This window comes from Mustelus asterias, chromosome 13, assembly GCF_964213995.1.
Source record: "Mustelus asterias chromosome 13, sMusAst1.hap1.1, whole genome shotgun sequence".
In the NCBI taxonomy this organism is placed as follows: domain Eukaryota; kingdom Metazoa; phylum Chordata; class Chondrichthyes; order Carcharhiniformes; family Triakidae; genus Mustelus; species Mustelus asterias.
The window spans coordinates 56009771-56028495 of NC_135813.1; the positions used below are offsets into that span (position 1 = coordinate 56009771).

The 18725-nt window shown below is 42.6% G+C and overlaps 1 protein-coding gene across 2 annotated transcripts in view; it reads right to left on the reverse strand.

The window, feature by feature from the left end:
• The window catches only part of cabin1 (calcineurin binding protein 1), a 524701-nt gene that overhangs the window by 474783 nt on the left and 31193 nt on the right, over window positions 1-18725 (reverse strand). For both annotated transcript variants that reach the window (XM_078226800.1, XM_078226799.1), the window contains exons 7-10: window positions 12908-13057; window positions 10767-11053; window positions 5838-6003; window positions 4666-4802 (exon numbers count right to left, since the gene is read on the reverse strand). In XM_078226800.1, coding sequence (XP_078082926.1) covers window positions 4666-4802; window positions 5838-6003; window positions 10767-11053; window positions 12908-13057 — 740 coding nt within the window. The remainder of the gene's footprint in view (window positions 1-4665; window positions 4803-5837; window positions 6004-10766; window positions 11054-12907; window positions 13058-18725) is intronic.

Below are 18725 nucleotides of genomic sequence, written 5' to 3' on the forward strand. Positions count from 1 at the left end.
TCAGTGGGGTAAAGTGCTGCACTTGTGAGATGTGGGAGATCCGTGACGCTTCCAGCGTCTCAGGCGACTACCTCTGCAGGAAGTGCACCCAATTGCAGCTCCTTACAGACCGCATGGGTAAGTTGGAGCAGCAGTTGAATGCACTTAGGAGCATGAAGGTGGCGGAAAGCATCATAGACGGGAGCTTTAGAGATGTGGTCACATCCAAGGTGCAGGTAGATAGATAGGTGACCGCCAGAAGGGGCAGGCAGTCAGTGCAGGAATCCCCTGTGAACGTCCCCCTCTCTAACAAGTATACCGTTTTGGATACTGTTGGGGGGGGATGGCCTATCAGGGGATAACAGCAGCAGCAGCCAAAGCAGTGGCAGCACGGCTGGCTCTGTTGTTAAGGAGGGAGAAACAAAGAGCAGTAGAGCAATCATTGTAGGGGACTCTATGGTTAGGGGTACAGATAGGTGCTTCTGTGGACGTGAAAGACACTCCAGGATGGTATGTTGCCTCCCTGGTGCCAGGGTCCAGGATGTCTCTGAATGGGCAGAAAGCATTCTGAAGGGGGAGGGTGAACAGCCAGAGGTCGTGGTACATATTGGTACTAATGACAGAGGTAGGAAGAGTGATGAGGTCCTGCAGCAGCAGTTTAGGGAGTTAGGGAGAATGTTAAAAAGTAGGACCTCCAGGGTTGTAATCTCAGGATTACTCCCTGTGCCATGTGCTAGTAAGACTAGGAATAGGAAAATAGTGCAGCTCAACACATGGCTAAACAGCTGATGTAGGAGGGAGGGTTTCAGATATCTGGACCATTGGGGTCTCTTCTGAGGCAGGTGGGTCCTGTACAAGAAGGACGGGTTGCATCTAATCTGGAAGGGCATAAATATTCTGGCCGGGAGATTTGCTAGTGTCACATGGGAGGATTTAAACTAGTTTGGCAGGGGGGTGGGAACCAAAGTAAAAGGTGAATTAGCTGAAGGGAAACCAGAGAGTAGGGCCAGTAAGACTCAAACAGCAGGCAGGGTGTAGTTGCTAATCAAAGAGGGTCTGGTGGACTGAAGTGCATTTATTTCAATGCGAGAAGTGTCACAGGTAAGGAAGATGAACTTAGAGCTTGGATAGTACTTGGAACTATGCTATTACAGAGACTTGGTTAAGGGAAGGACAGATTGGCAGCTTAACATTCCAGGATACAGATGTTTCAGGCGGGATAGAGGGGGATGTAAAAGGGGTGGGGGAGTTGCACTACCGGTTAAGGAGAATATCACAGCTGTACTGCGGGAGAACACCTCAGAGGGATCATACAGCGAGGCAATATGGGTAGAGTTTAGGAATAGGAAGGGTGTAGTCACAATGTTGGGAGTTTACTATAGGCCGCCCAACTGCCAGCAGGAGATAAAGGAACAGATATGTAGGCAGATTTTGGCAAGGTGTAAAAGTAACAGGGTTGTTGTGGTGGGAGATTTTAACTTCCCCTATATTGACTGGGACTCACTTAGTGCTAGGGGTGTGGATGGGGCAGAGTTTGTAAGGAGCATCCAGGAGAGCTTCTTGAAACAGTATGTAGATAGTCCAACTAGGGAAGGGGCCATACTGGACCGGGTATTGGGGAATGAGCCCAGCCAGGTGGTCGATGTTTCAGTAGGGGAGCAGTTCGGAAACAGTGACCACAATTCAGTAAGCTTTAAAGTACTGATGGATAAAGATAAGTGTAGTCCTCAAGTGAAGGTGCTAAATTGGGGGAAGGCTAATTACAACAATATTAGGCAGGAACTGAAGAATGTAGATTGGGGGCAGATGTTTGAGGGCAAATCAACATCTGGCATGTGGGATGCAATCAAGTGTAACTTGATAGGGATCAGGATCGGCACATTCCTGTAAGACTGAAGGATAAGTATGGCAAGTTTTGGGAACCTTGGAAAGCGAGAGATATTGTGAGCCTAGTCAAAGAGGAAAAGGAAGCATTTGTCAAAGCTAGGCGGCTGGGAACTCACAAAGCAAATGTGGAATACAAGGAAAGTGGAAAGAAACTTAAGCAAGGAGTAAGAAGTGCTAAAAGGGGTCACGAAAAAGCATTGGCCAGCAGGATTAAGGAAAATCCCAAGGCTTTTTACACATATGTAAAGAGCAAGAGGGTAGCCAGGGAGAGGGTTGGCCCACTCAAGGACAAGGGAGGGAATCTATGCGTGGAGCCAGAGGAAATGCGTCAGTATTCAACAAAGAGGAGTTGGTCGATGATGAGTCTGGGAAAGGACGTGTAGATAGTTTGAGTCATGTTGAGATCAAAAAGGAGGAGGTATTGGGGTTCTTGAGAAACATTAAGGTAGACAAATCCCTAGGGCCTGATGGGATATACCCCAGAATACAGAGAGGCAAGGGAGGAAATTGCTGGGGCCTCGAGAGAAATCTTTGTATCCTCACTGACACAGGGGAAGTCCCATAGGATTGGAGAATAGCAAATGTTGTTCCTTTGTTTAAGAAGGGTAGCAAGAATAATCCAGGTAATTACAAGCCAGTGAGCCTTATATCAGTAGTAGTGAAATTATTGGAGAGGACTCTTTGAGACAGGATTTATTCCCACTTGGAAATAAGTGGATGTATTAGCAAGAGGCAACATAGTTTTGTGAAGGGGAGGTCGTGTCCCACCAACTTGATCGAGTTTTTCGAGGAAGTGACGAAGATGATTGATGAGGGTAGGGCAATGGATGTTGTCCACATGGACTTCAGTAAGGCCCTTGGCAAGGTCCCTCATGGCAGACTGGTGCAGAAGGTGAAGTCGCATGGGATCAGGGGTGAGCTGGCAAGGTGGATACAGAACTGGCTTGGTCATAGAAGACAGAGGGTAGCAGTGGAAGGGTGCGTTTCTGAATGGAAGGCTGTGACAAGTGGCGTTCCTCAGGGATCAGTGCTGGGACCTTTGCTGTATATAGAAAGGATTTGGAGGAAAATGTAACTGGTTTAATTAGTAAGTTTGTGGACAGTGATGAGGACCATCAGAGGATACAGCAGGATATAGATCGGTTGGAGACTTGGGTGGAGAGATGGCAGATGGAGTTTAATCCAGACAAATGTGAGGTAATGCATTTTGGAAGGTCTAATATGATAGGAAATTTACAGTGAATGGCAGAACCCTTAAGAGTATTGATAGGCAGAGGCACACAGGTCACTGAAAGTGGCAACGCGGGTGGAGAAGGTAGTCAAGAAGGCATATGGCATGCCTGCCTTCTTCGGCCGGGGCATCGAGTTCAAAAATTTGCAAGTCATGTTGCAGCTTTATAGAACCTTAGTTAGGCCGCACTTGGAATATAGTGTTCAATTCTGGTCGCCATACTACCAGAAGGAGAGGGCACAGAAAACATTTACCAGGATGTTGCCTGGTATGGAGGGCATTAGCTACGAGGAGAGGTTGGAGAAACTTGGTTTGTTCTCACTGGAACGACAGAGGTTGAGGGGCGACCTGATAGAAGTCTACAAGATTGAGAGGCATGGACCGAGTGGATAGTCAGAAGCTTTTTCCCAGGGTGGAAGAATCAATTACTAGGGGGCATAGGTTTAAGGTGCGAGGGGCAAGGTTTAAAGGAGATTTACGAGGCAGTTTATTTTTTACACAGAGGGTGGTGGGTGCCTGGAACTCGTTGCCGGGGGAGGTAGTGGAAGCAGATAAGATAGTGACTTTTATGGGGAGTCTTGACAAATACATGAATAGGATGGGAATAGAGGGATATGGTCCTCGGAAGGGTAGGGGTTTTAGTTAAGTCGGGCAGCATGGTTGGTGCAGGCTTGGAGGGCCGAAGGGCCTGTTCCTGTGCTGTAATTTTCTTTGTTCTTTGACTACAGATGTTACACCCGTTTAAAAAAAAAGGCAGGGATAAATTCAGCACCTTCTTCCCCACTTAGCCTAATACTGGTGGTGGTGAAACTGTTAATAAACAACAATGCAGAAAAACTTAGTTAGCATTTGGAAAAGAATTGGTTAATAACAAAGTTTCAGCACTGCAAGACATTATTGGCCTCACACAGATGGTCAAGGTTAGTGAAGGCAGATATTCACAATTCAACATCCATTTGGTGATGTGTTTCACAGGGAGAAAAAAACTTGGTCACCTGTGTAAAGAAGTTACTACTTTGACCAGCTTTGGAAATGTAAACAGATGTTTGAAAAAATTTTTAAATGCAAAATTCTTGCTACCTGAGAAATGTTGGGATCAATAAAAGCTGGTTGAAAAAAATGTGGGAATTACACATGAATGCTGGGCATGAACTGCAGGAGCTGGAATATTTTCACAGTTGTCAAAGTCTAATATTTGGATATGAATTATGCAAAGCACTTCATAAGAGAGTTTAAGCACTTTGTAAATGTTTGCACTTTGCATGGTCACTCTCGCAGCACCTGCTGTGTCTTGGTTTCTTGTTGAAATGCAACTTTAAAAGCCACATACCTATATCCGTAATCATAGAACAGGGACAAAAACATCACACTCCCTAGCCTACAGCCTACTTAATTTAAGGTGGTCACAAAACCATCTTGCATTACATAGCAAGACTGATCCAGCATTCAGGCGTCCTGAGATTAATGGGGCAAAGCATCTGACAAGTGGCTTCCAGCTGATAGTTATATAGAGAACTTGTGGTTCCCATCCAGAACAGATCTAAAGGAACTCTGCTCTTTAAACCTACCTAATTCCATGAACGATGAAGGATCAAACTGTATCCGGTAAGGGCCCATCAGTTGCTGACTTTCCTTTTTCAGCTCTGTCTGAACTTCAAAGGTGCCAAAAGCATCATCTTCATCCTCCAGATCTACCCTTTTCAGCCTAGTGAGAGAGCCGGAGGTTAGTATGAATTCACTATATTAGTACAGCAGTAGTATTGCTTTCCAGAAACATAGATCTCAGAAACACAGGCTAGATCTCAGAAAATATCGACCACAACGAACTTTAATCAAGTGGAACATTTTATGGGCATTGAAAGTGGATGTTACTCATCATGCACTGTTTGTGTGTGGGCTTCATTTAAATAGCAAACAACATTCCCAATTTTGTAATTCGGAACTGCTGCAGTTAAGAGGCTGGAAAGTGAACATTATAATAGAATTAAAATTCTTGGAGAGAATATAACGGTTATTGATATGACTGAGGTATCTAAAGTAAAGCAATGCAGAGATGTAGAAAATCAGTCAGTTCTTCAATTTGTAACAAGATTAGAGCAAGCCATCATGGGTAAAAGCTGTAAGAGGTAGATTAAGGTGGGATGAAAATAGGTACTAATTCATTGATCAGGTCGTTGATGGAATAGGGGAGGGTTAGAGGGGATAGGATAAAGTAGTCTAAGATAAAGATATTTGATAGTTTTATTGGTTACATTCTTTCTTGCAACCCTTTGATCCTAGTTGGGTTTTGGATGAGCTGCCATAATCAGATTAAATGTCCTTTGAGAAGGAGAAATGGAGTGGTCTTGAACCTCTCAACCAGTAATTGATACCAAGCCAGGAACAGGGAACATATGCCTCTACTGTTACATCTTCCTAAAGAGCAATGTGGACAAACTTAATGGGCATCTACTGTAACCATAAACAATTGCAACCTCTCCAACCTTAAACTTCTCACCTAGTGCCATTCTCACCAATCGTACGCCAGTGCTATGTTCTCAATTAACATTAACTTGAGCTTTTCCTTCACTCGATTAGGAAATCACAAGATTAAAAACTTGATACATACAGGAACAATCTTTTTTATAGTACAGCATGTTCCTGAGACAGTTTGCTTAGGGATACGCTGCTCTGTTAATATAGCAGTGACCACTAATTGCTTATGATTGGTATATTTGGCAACTTAAAACATTTACTGTACCTTGAGGGTAGAAATTTGATCAACAGTTCCTGAAAATCAATCTTCTCTTCTTTCTTGCACTTGGTATTTCTCACTCGAGCCGAGCGCCGCTTTGCTGGCTCTCCTGCCTCATCAACTATTCGCTTCCTCTTGGAACCTTTCTTAGCCTTGTCAATGATTGAAGCTTCTGCTTTAAACATGGTTAATTTAACAAAACAAAAGGACAATAAGTGATTTGCAAAAACAGCACTGCAAGCCTTTCTGTACATCTGTCACAAGAACTGCTTTGCAACAGCTTTGACATTTAACATGCTTGTCCCAAGAGCAAGTTCCTCAGAAAATCCCTTTTAAAGGATCCAGGAACTTATAAAGGGCAAGGCACCATGGTGGACTAGTAATCCAAAAGACAGAGTTAATAATCTAGGGCAGCACGGTAGCACAGTAGGGCGGCACGGTAGCACAGTGGTTAGCACTGCTGCTTCACAGCTCCAGGGTCCTGGGTTCGACTCCCGGCTCGGGTCACTGTCTGTAATTGGCCATTCTAAATTGCCTCTTAGTGTCAGGGGGACTAGCTAGGGTAAATGCATGGGGTTATGGGGATAGGGGCTGGGTGGGATTGTGTTCGGTGCAGACTCGATCGGCCAAATGGCCTCCCTCTGCACTATAGGGATTCTATAAATTATATTGCTAAACAGATATAACCATGTAGCTTTGTGGCTGGTGATAGTAATCTGATGATGTCAAACTCTATAAGTAGGTTGTGCTTCCTTCTGTCCCCTTAACCCAAGAAAGCTGTGGCACATTCAACATTTGTGAGTGCATTCAAGAGTAAGTGTAGCCATGGTTATAAAGCTTAAGCGACAAACATGCTGGCTTGTTTCCCCCACGCCTGAGAGAGGGGAGAGGAGAGAGACCAGTATATCACTGGTCCTTCACTGTCATTGGATCAAAATGCTGGAACTCCCAACATAACAGCACTGAGGCTGTACCTACACCATGTGGATTGCAGCGGGTCAAGAGAGCTTTCCACTAGTTTCTTGAGGACAATTAGAGATGGGAAAAAATGATGGCTTTCAGATTTCCTAAGGACGTAGAGAAATTAGTAGATGGGCTGATAGACAGCAGATGAAATTTGATGAAGGGGAAATGTGAAGTATTATATTTAGTCAGAAGTATGAAGAAGGCCATATAAATTACATGGTGCAATTTTAAAAGGAGGTTCAGGAGCAGAATGACCTGGGGTACAAATATAGTAGTTGGAGGGCATGACGGGACAAGTTGAGAAGATGGTTAAAAAAGTACATGGGATCCTTGGCTTTATTAATAGCCACATTAAGTTATGCTGTACCTTTTATAAAATGCTGGTTCGACCCCAGCTGGAGTTGTGTGTCCCATCCTGAGCACCACATTTGGGCTAGGATATCAGGGCTTCAGAGAAACCGTATGAGGAGAGAAACTCAAGCAGAACTTCAGTTAGGTGGAGAGACTGAAGAAACTGGGATCATTTTCCTTAAAGCAGATAAGGTTCACATGAGATTTGATAGTGTTCAAAATCATGAAGGATTTTGTTAGAGTAATTAGGGGCAAATTGTTTCCTGTGGCTGAACGTTGCTGATGAGTGGACAAAGATTTTAAGGTGAATGGTGAAGAATCAAAAGTGAAACAAGGAAACATTTTTACACAGCAAGATGTTGCGATCTGGAATGTATTGCTGCAAGGGTGGTGGAAAAAGCCTATATATGTTTCTATAATAGCCTTCAAAGGGACTTGAATAAATACTTGAACGGGAAATGTTGCAGTGCTATGTCAACAGAGCAGGGTAGTGGAATTGAATAGCTTTACTCGAGAGCATGATGAGGTAAATGGTCTTTTACTGTGCGGTACCTTGATTCGATGATCCCTGATTATCCGGTGAAAATGGTAGTGGACCACGACCTCCTTGGATTGAGCTCTTGTTTCTGTTAGATACAACTAAGTAGCTTACTTCAGAAGCCAGTTTAGAGTCAACCATGTTGGGTTGAACTGGAATCACAAGCAGGCCAGAACATATAAGGATGACCAGTTTCCTTCCTTTTCTAATAATCTATAACATCATCATGGTCACTTTTCTTTTGCTGATTGCAGATCTTTTTTAAAAAAAGCCAAAATCAAATTTTCAAAAAGCCATAGTGAGATTTGATTTAGCTTTAGAAATCATAGAAACCCTACAGTGCTGAAGGAGGCCATTCAGCCCATCGAGTCTGCACCGACCACAATCCCACCCAGGCCCTACCCCCACATATTTACCCGCTAATCCCTCTAACCTACGCATCCCAGGACTCTAAGGGGCAATTTTTTTTTAACCTGGCCAATCAACCTAACCCGCACATCTTTGGACTGTGGGAGGAAACCGGAGCACCCGGAGGAAACCCACGCAGACACAGGGAGAACGTGCAAACTCCACACAGACAGGGACCAAAGCCGGGAATCAAACCCTGGTCCTTGGCGCTGTGAGACAGCAGTGCTAACCACTGTGCCACCCATGTTGTGGCCTATGAACTATTATTTTGTGCAGATGTTTCTATTTATCTATTAAAATTCTCACCACAGTTTTCAAACCCACAGCCCCATCTATCTCTGTACCTTCCTGTAACTGGGAGGGATGATGGCATAGCGGACGGGTAGTCCAGAGGCCTGGGCTAATTTCCTGGGGATGAGTGTTCAAGTCCCACCATGGCATCAGGTGAAATTTAAATTCAGTTAGTAAATCTGGAATTGGAAACTAGTCTCAGTAATGGTTACCATGAAACTATCATTGATTGTCATAAAAATCCACCTGGTACACTAATGTCCTTCAGAAAAGGAAATCTGTCATCCTTACTTGGTCTGGCCTACATGTGACTCCAGATCGACAGTAATGTAGTTGACTCTTAACAGTCCTCTATGGCCTAGCAAGCCACTCAGCTCTGGAGCAATTAAGGATGGGCAACAAATTCTGGACTTGCCCAGCGATGCCCACATCCCATGAAAGAATAAAGAAAAATAATTCTCTAAGAACTCTGCATTCTGCCAATTCTGGCTTCTTCGGCTTTCCCCACATAGAATCATAGAATCCCTACAGTGCAGAAAGAGGCCATTCTGCCCATTGAGTCTGCACTGACAACAATCCCACCCAGGCCCTATCCCCGCAACCCCACATATTTACCCCACTAATCTCTCTAACCTACGCATCCCGGGACACTGAGGAGCAATTTAAAATGGCTAATGCACCTAAATTGCACATCATTGCCATTTGCACCTTCTGCTATCTAGGGCCGAGCTCTTGAATTTCCCTCCTAAACTGCTGCCTCTTCACACCTCTCTCATTTAAGAGACTATTCATTGAAACAAACCTTTAATTTCACTAGCTCTGATTGTTCCTTCTGTGACTTACTTTTTGCTGGATTCTGCTCCTTTGAAGTGCCTTGGGACATTTTAACACATTAAAGATGCTACATGAACACAAGTTGTTGTTGACATTGGTATTGAATTTGTCAATAAGAGGGGATTAGGTTCGGCAAGATGTGGAATGTGCTGTCAATTCCTTTAATGAGGTACAACTAAAATTCCTGTTTTAGTACTCAAATAATCACAGTACAAAATAAATAAAGCACACAAGCGCAGAAATAAATTACAAAATAATTTGGCAATATAGCTCAACTAAACAAACAGCCTGCATTTAGATAGCACCTTTATTATAGGAAGAAATCACAAGATCCATCCATCACTTGCATCAGAAATAAATGAATGTCAAGTGTTCCAAGTACTCCAGCAGTAGACAAGCTAAGTAGTTCATAGAAACCCTACAGTGCAGAAGGAGGCCATTCGGCCCATCGAGTCTGCACCGACCACAATCCCACCCAGGCCCTACCCCCATATCCCTACATATTTACCCTCTAATCCTTCTAACCTACACATCTCAGGACACTAAGGGGCAATTTTAGCATGGCCAATCAACCTAACCCGCACATTTTTGGACTGTGGGAGGAAACCGGAGCACCCGGAGGAAACCCACACAGACACGAGGAGAATGTGCAAACTCCACACAGACAGTGACCCAAGGCGGGAATCGAACCCAGGTCCCTGGAGCTGTGAAGCAGCAGTGCTAACCACTGTGCTACCGTGCCGGATACTGGATTTTATTATGAACTTTCGCCAAGCCTTCCCACTTCCCTTTTACCAACTGCTAACTTGCCAAATCTTAGGTATCTGCTTCAGCTGTTCTTAAAATCAGCCTTTAGAGATATACAAGCCTGGCTCAGGGATTCTTTTCTTTTGTATTAGCCATTCTCTCCATCTTCTCACTCGTCTTGCAAGAGATCACCTTAGCTGCCATGTTTTTCCCTGCAAAGGTCAGGAGGATCCCACTGAAATTTACAAAATTCTGAAGAAGTGTAAAACTGGGGGAGGGGGGAGAGGAAGGTGGTGGCTCGGCATAGTCTCAGTATAAGGGGCCAATCATTTAGGACTGAGATGAAGTGAAATTCCTCCATTCAAAGGATTGTGAATCTTTGGAATTCCCTGCCCCAGAGGGTCATGGATCCTGCATTCTGGAACATACTTAAGCCTGAGATAGATTTTTAGCTTCTCAGGGGATTAGCAAATCTGGGGAACAGGCAGGAAAATCGAGCTGAAACCCAAGATCAGCCATGATCATACCAAATGTGGAGTAGGCTCAACAGACTATATGGTCTGCTCCTGCTCCTATTTCTTGTATCTTTCACTCTTGAAGATCTTGACTCAGAAGAATGTACTGATTGCTGAGTGATGGAATAACGTAATCAGAACCATTGCAACTAACACAATAAGAAGGCAATCTAGAAAAAATCACTCTTACAACGACACTGGCTCAAGGGTACAACTTCTATCACTTCAAAACTTGCTGTATTCTACCATTTTTCACATCACACACATAATGGTTCTCAAACAAACCTTGCACTGCTAAAGTTTCTGCCACACTTGGAACAGGAGTTGGAGCTGCTGGTGTAACCACAGCTGGTGCTGGCATCGTTGGCGCTGTCACAACTGGTGCAGGACTGGAAGTAGTGGGATTAGGCTGGATGACGCTCACAGGCGTGCCTGTTGGTGATGTTAAGAGATGTTGGGAAGGATCTCTGTACATGCAAAGATCTATCATCCTACCAAGGCTGGGGTGAGGTGGCTCAGAAGATGTCAAGTTCATGTACGTAGCCAGTAAACTCTCACCCAGGCATCGCCACCTAGAAAATGAAAACAATACATTAAATGACTGTGTTACCTGCAGGAATTGAAGCACTGGTCTTTCAATAGTATAATTCACAGATGCTCTTAGAGGTTTTGACAGTGATAGATCACAGTTGTGTGTCTTGGTTCCTTTGGCGAATCAATCAAGAGTCAGCACTGTGCAGATGCCAGCGTGTGGACGAGAGGGGGATGTAAAGACAACTATTCGCTCCACATTATATAGCTCCCAGCACCTGACTCTGGAATTACTTTGTATGAAGTGCTCTTAAAAATCTGCTTGTATTTGCTTCATTCGCAGTACATTTTTGCTCATATGCTACTTGCAGTTGCAGGCTGAAAGATGGAGATCATTAAACAGTTGTGCATATAAACAGCATTACATGTTAGCATGGTATCATTTGCAAGTGCGACAGAAAGCATAAATAAGACAGTCAATAAGACTTTAAACTAGTAAAAAAGTGGGATGGAGCTGGTAAAAATAACCCAAATGTGAAGACAAAGAAGTAGGAGATGAGAGGAAAGGTCGGAGTAGGTTAGGGATCAAGGGTAAATAAAGCATGAGGGAACAGTTATAAAACAACAGCATAAAAGGAATGTTAAAAATAAAATAAAAGGAACAATGAAAGATACATTAAATCATCTGTTCAGCAATGCACACATCATTGAAAATAAAACCTAGGAACTGGAGGCAATAATCTGTAACGTGCAAGAGTAATAACTGAAATATGGTGACATAAAGGACAGGGCAGGCAATAAATATTGGTGATTGCAACATAATCAGAAAGGATAGGGAAATAAGAGGAATATTCTGTAAATTCCAATTACAGATAGCAATAGAATTAGAAAGGAGAGACATAACTAACGGAAGGTTGGAAACAGAATCCATGTGGATTGAAATAAAGTATGTGGGATTGGACATTCTAATAGAGCCATACTATAGTGGAAAGAAAGAAGGTGGAAGATGTGTGTTAATAAATATTAAAAAGATTCATGGGAACTTTCACTGAATTCCCCCACCATCAACATCTGGGTGTTCCCATTGACCAGAAACTGAATTGGGCTAACCTTATAAATGCTGTGGTTACAAGAACAAGTCAGAGGTTGGGAATTGTGTGCTGAGTAACTTGCATCCTGTCTCGCCAAAGACTGTCCACCAGCCCCAAGCCTAAGGATTTTGATGGAATACACCCCACTTGCCTGGGTGATTGCAGCTCCAACACTCAAAGAGCTCCACACTTTCCAAAACAATGCAGCAGGTTTGATTGGTACCCCATCCACTACTGTAAACATCCCCCACCCTCTCCACCATAAATGCACAGTGACAGCAGTGTGTACCATTTACAAGATGCACTGCAGGAGCTTACCGTGGCTCCTTCAACGGCACCTTCCAACGGTGGCCTCTATTATCTAAAAAGACAAGATATATAGGAACACCACAACCTGAAAGTTTCCCACCAAGCCACACATGATCCTGACTGGGAACTATATCGTCATTCCTTCACTGTCACAGTCTAAATCCTGGAACTCCCACCCTAACAGCACTGCAGGTGTAACTATACGACGTGGACTGCAGCAGTTAAAGGCAACAAACAAGTGCTGGTCTAGCCAGCAATGCCCAAAAAAAAAATTCTAACCTTGATTTTCTGCACAACAGTGGTAAGATTTGTTCTTATTTTATCCAGCTTCACAATTGTTGAACAACAGACTATTTATTTATTTCATAAGCAATGTGTATATGAACATTCTTTCTCCTGCACACATCCACCAATCTGAGACAGTACAATATCGAAATTTTAGGCCACAAAATATCAAATATATATTTCACAAACAGCCTATTAACCATTACATACGTGAAGTGAGATATTGGTTGTGTCAGTTGAAGATCTGATTCCTCTTCTTGTGTTGCCAATTCCTGTCTCTTCCTACGGAGCTCCAGAGCTTCCTCAATAACAGCTTTAGCCTCCGCTGGGTCCACATCCAACGCATGAATGGACATGTCGCTAGAAGGAAAAAATAAACAAATCAAAACAAAATTCAAAGTGTAAGCTTAAGAGTACAAGATTATTTAATCCTACTCTGTTTTGTTCTATAAGGACAGCAAGAGAGAGAAAAATCCCATCTGACCTCAATTCAAATAAGCTTCCTTGCTCACTTTAACATGCAAGCTCTCAACAGCATATCAGGAAATTATATGTACTACACCTGCAATTTTTGATCCAACTGCAGACCTCAAGTTCTCAATTCCATCTCTCTCCAGAAACCTATCCAAATGCCATACATCAGTACTGGAACACATTAGGTGCGGTACAAAGGAAGTGCCGTTTATGTCACACTCCCACTGCAGTGAAGTCGGAGAATTTGGTGCCTAACCAAATCTCCATTCACTGCTGCTGGATGGGAAAATCCCACCGGCCTGAATGGTCGTAACATTCCAGCCTAAGACTTTCCAATAACGAGCCAGTCCATTATTGAAATTAGTCAATGTCCTGATCATTCCTCCTTCAACCAACATCATTTGTGAACTCCAAAAGTTGTTTATTCATGTTTGGCACAAGTGTGGTAAGGGAACTATGGCCAAATCATAGTTTAGAAGGGAAATTAGTGGTAGTATTAGATTCAAAGAAGAAACATACAAATAGGTAAGAAAAAGCAAAAGACTTCAGGGGGCAGTTTGAAATTCAGCAAAAGAGGACCAAGGGATTGATTAAGAAGGGGAAAATAGAGTATAAAACTAAGCTAGCGGGGAACATAAAACCTAAACTGACTGTAAAAGTTTTTATAGGTACGTAAAGCGAAAAAGAGTGATTAAAAAAAATATAGGCCCCCGATAGTCAGAACTGGGAGAATTCATAATGGAGAATAAAGAAATGGCTTCGTACTTTATCCATGTCCTCCTTTGTGAAGACAGAAGCAATGCACCAGAAGTTCTGAGAGAAACAAGTTTCAGCGAGGAACTGAAAGAAATCAGTATTAGTAGAAAAATGGTTTTGGGGAAATTGATGGGATTGAAGGTGGTTAAATTTATAAGGCCTGATAATCTTCATCCCGGAGTACTTAAGGAAGTGGCCCTAAAAATAGTTTTTTTGGTGGTCATTTTCCAAACTTCTTTAAACTCTAGAATGATTCCTACAGATTCAATGTAAGCCCGCTAAGCAAAAAGGGAAGTAGAGAGAAAACAGGGAACTATAAACCAGCGAGCCTAACAGTAGCACTGGGGAAGTTGCTAGTGTCCATTTTCAAGAATTTCATAGCTCAACATTTGGAAAGGAGTGATATAATCAGACAAAGTCAGCATCATTTACAAAGGGGAATTCACACTTGACGAATCTATTGGAATTCTTTAAAGATGTAACAAATATGATAGACCAAGCAGAACCGATGGATTTAAGACGTTCAGAAGGCTTTCGACAAGGTCTCACATAGCAAAGTAAAAGCACAAGAGATTGCGGATAGCGTCTTGAGATGGATAGAAAGCTGGTTCGCAGATAGGAAGCAAAGAGTTGGCATAAATGGGTCTTTTTCCGATTGGCAGGCAGTGACCAATGAGGTACCGCAGGGATCTGTGCTAGGACCCCAACTGTTCACATTATATATTAATAATTTGGAAGAGGGAACTAAATGTATTATCTCCAAGTTTGCAGATGATACAAAGTTGGGTGGGAGGGTGAGTTGTGAGGAGGATGCAGAGATGATTTGAACAGGCTGAGAGAGTGGGCACATGCATGGCAGATGCAGTATAATGTGGATTATTGTGAGGTTATCCACTTTGGTAGCAATAATAGAAAGACAGATTATTATTTGAATGGGTGTAAATTGAGAAAGGTGGATACTCAGTGAGACCTTGGTGCCCTTGTGCACCAGTTGTGGAAAGTAAGTGTGCAGGTAGTAAAGAAGGCAAATGGTATGTTGGCCTTTATAGCGAGAGGATTAGAGTATAGGAATAGGAATGTTTTGCTGCAATTGTATAGGGCATTGGTGAGGCCGGGCGTGGAGTAGTATGTGCAGTTTTCTTATGAGGAAGGCTGTCCTTGCTGTAGAGGGAGTCATAACAGACGTGCCAAATTTCCTTAAACTCCTGAGAAAGTAGAGGTGTTGGTGGGCTTTCTTAACTATAGCATTATATACGATCTAGACCTTGGTGTACAGGAAACAAAGGCTTTCGGAGAACATTGGCTGGCTAATGAATGAACAGACATATGGCAGATAAAATTTAGTACAGAGAAGTTAGCAGCGATTCATTTAGGTAGGAAGCACAAGGGAAGGCAATACAAATCAACAAAATTGTATAATTTTAAAAGAAGGTACAGGAATAGTGAACTGGGGTTGCATATGCACAAGCTTACGAATGTCTCAGGACAAGTTGGGAAGACTGTTAGAACACCAATGGGATCTTTCATTTTATAAATACTGGCACTGGTTAAATCGCAGCTGGGGATTGTGCCCAATTTGGGTACCACATTTTAGAAAAGATATATCAGCCTTAGAGAGGATACAATAGAGATTTATTTAAATGATAGCAAGGATTGTTAAGTTTGGCAGAATTTCAGAATTGATCAGTGGTCTGGGACAGGAGAATGCAATTGAGAGTCAGGCAGGTATGACGTAGCAGAACATAGCGCCTGACTTTATCCATCAAGCATGAGGTGTTTGCTGTCTGTAAGGATGAGAACTGCAGGGTGGATGAGAAATGACCAAAGTACCATGCTACAAGACGCTATTCAAGTGGGGAGAGCAAAAAGGAATGTGGTAGTAATAAGGGATAATACTGGTGGGGAGATAGATACTGTTCTCTGCAGCAGTGAGCAGGAAGTCGGAATGTTGCCATCCCAGGACCAGGGCTGATGACATCAGCTCAAGCTGAAGATGAACTTGGAGTGCGTGGGGAAGAATCTAGTTTTCAAGGTCCACATGGGAACCAGTGTATGTTGTTATGCTGAGAGAGCTTAGAGTCATAGAGGTTTACAGCATGGAAACAAGCCCTTCGGTTCAACTTGTCCAAGCTGCCCTTTTTTTTAAACCCCTAAGCTAGTCCCAATTGCCTGCATTTGACCCATATCCCTCTATACCCATCTTATCCATGTAACTATCTAAACGCTTTTTAAAAGACAAAATTGTACTACTACTTCTGGCAGCTTGTTCCAGATACTCACCACCCTCTGTGAAAAAATTGCCCCTCTGGACCCTTTTGTGTCTCTCCCCTCTCACCTTAAACCTATACCCTCTAGTTTTAGACTCCCCTGCATTTGGGAAAAGATATTGAATATCGAGCTGATCTGTGCCCCTCATTATTTTATAGACCTCTATAAGATCACCCCGCAGCCTTCTACGCTCCAGAGAAAAAAGTCCCAGTCTATCCAGCCTCTCCTTATAACTCAGACCATCAAGTCCCGGTAGCATCCCAGTAAATCTCTTCTGCACTCATTCTAGTTTAATAATATCCTTTCTATAATAGGGTGACCAGAACTGTATGCAGTATTCCAAGTGTGGCCTTAACAATGTCTTGTACAACTTCAACAAGACATCCCAACTCCTGTATTCAATGTTCTGACCAATGAAACCAAGCATGCTGAATGCCTTCTTCACCACTCTGTCCATCTGTGACTCTACTTTCAAGGAGCTATGAACCTATACCCCTAGATCTCTTTGTTCTGTAACTCTCACCAACGCCCTACCATTAACTGAGTAAGTCCTGCCCTGGTTCAATCTACGAAAATGCATCACCTTGCATTTATCTAAATTAAACTCCATCTGCCATTCGTCAGCCCACTGGCCCAATTGATCAAGATCCCTTTGCAATCCGAGATAACTTTCTTCACTGTCCACTATGCCATCAATCTTGGTGTCATCTGCAAACTTACTAACCATGCCTCCTATATTCTCATCCAGATCATTAATATAAATGACAAATAATAGTGGATCCAGCACCGGTCCCTGAGGCACACCACTGGTCACAGGCCTCCAGTTTGATTGCCTTCTGATACTTTTGTCAAAATGACTCCTGATGGTGAAAATCAGTATGTCAAACTGAACTGTCATCACCTACTTCCATTGTGCTAAAGGAAACTTTAATGAGTTTGGACAGCTACCATTTGGTTTCAAGTTGAGGCCTCAGTGATGAGCTGGCAACATTAATGCTCATGTACAAACAAAGAAGTGTTACTTAGTCAACAAAATGTGTACATCTTTCTACAATTTCATTTTAAATAAATTTGATTTAATGAAAGAAATTCTGTCATCAAACCAATTTTGTATCCATTTGGCTACCTTACCCTGGATCCTGTGAGATTTAATCTTATGTAACAACCTACCATGCGGTACCTTGTCAAAGGTCTTGCTAAAGTCCATGTAGACAACATCAACTGCATCTACCTTCTTGGTTACCCCTTCAAAAAACTCAATCAAATTCGTGAGACATGATTTTTCACTCACAAAGCCATGCTGACTGCCCTAATCAGTCCTTGTATCTCTAAATGCCTGTGGATCCTGTCTCTCAAAATACCTTCCAACAACTTACCCACCACAGATGTGAGGCTCACCAGCCTGTAGTTCCCAGACTTTTCCCTGCAGCCCTTTTTAAACAAAGGCACAACATTTGCCACCCTCCAATCTTCAGGCACCTCACCTGTGACTATCGATGATTCAAATATCTCTGCTAGGGGACCCACAATTTCCTCCCTAGTCTCCCACAATGTCCTGGGATATACTTATTCAGGTCCTGGGGATTTATCTACCTTGATGCGCTTTAAGACTTCCAGCACCTCCTTCTCTGTAATATGTATATTCCTCAAGACATCACAGCTTGAGGAGTTAGGGTCCAAATTTAAACAGAAAAAAGATGCAAGATCCTTTGGTTGCTAACTAGAATACTAATTGTTAAAATTAACTTATTAGAAATTAAAATGTAATTTTACTACGAACTTGTCTTGCTAGTAAAGTAGGAAAATTTAGAAACTGGGCACAGTATAGAAAAGATACCAATATTAGGATCATGAGAAAATATCAACATTTAAAAGAGCTTATTTGCAGCAAAAAGTGAAAGCATTGAACCTGTTTCTAAGGTTGCATATGCACATACAAACACAGGATAGGAGTGACCAGGCTCCTCTGGAGGATAAGACCTTGGAACACAGACCTCAAGGTAAGAGCCACAGGTAGATATGAAAAACATTATGTAATGGTGTGATGCTTACATTAAAATACCTGGTTAGTCAATAAAACTATCCTCATACACAGGGCTGAAGATGATTGAAGTGAAGAAAGAGTTCATTTGAAAAGAGCCAGGATAAACGTGGCCTTGGATGGTCTTTATATGTAGAGATAAACTCTCCAGGGGTAGAACAAGACCAGACACAAGGGAGAGAGACTTGAAGATCTAAGCTGCAAGATAAACCATTAATGCGTTCTACCAATCTAGACATGGATAGTGTAATCTGCACTAAACTATAAACCACCATCCCCATTTGTCATAGTTTTACTGAGAACTTAATAAGCTTGTTTTGACTTTACCTCATTAGTCTCCTGACTGGACCTCTGCCACTTCATTCTTATAACAATTAAAGGTTCAAGAAACTAACAAAGGTAATCTTCTCTGGAGTGTTTTTTCAACCATGCATCAACTGGCATAGGGTCAAACAGATTAGAATAAAAAAGATGGCTCATGGCGTGGTG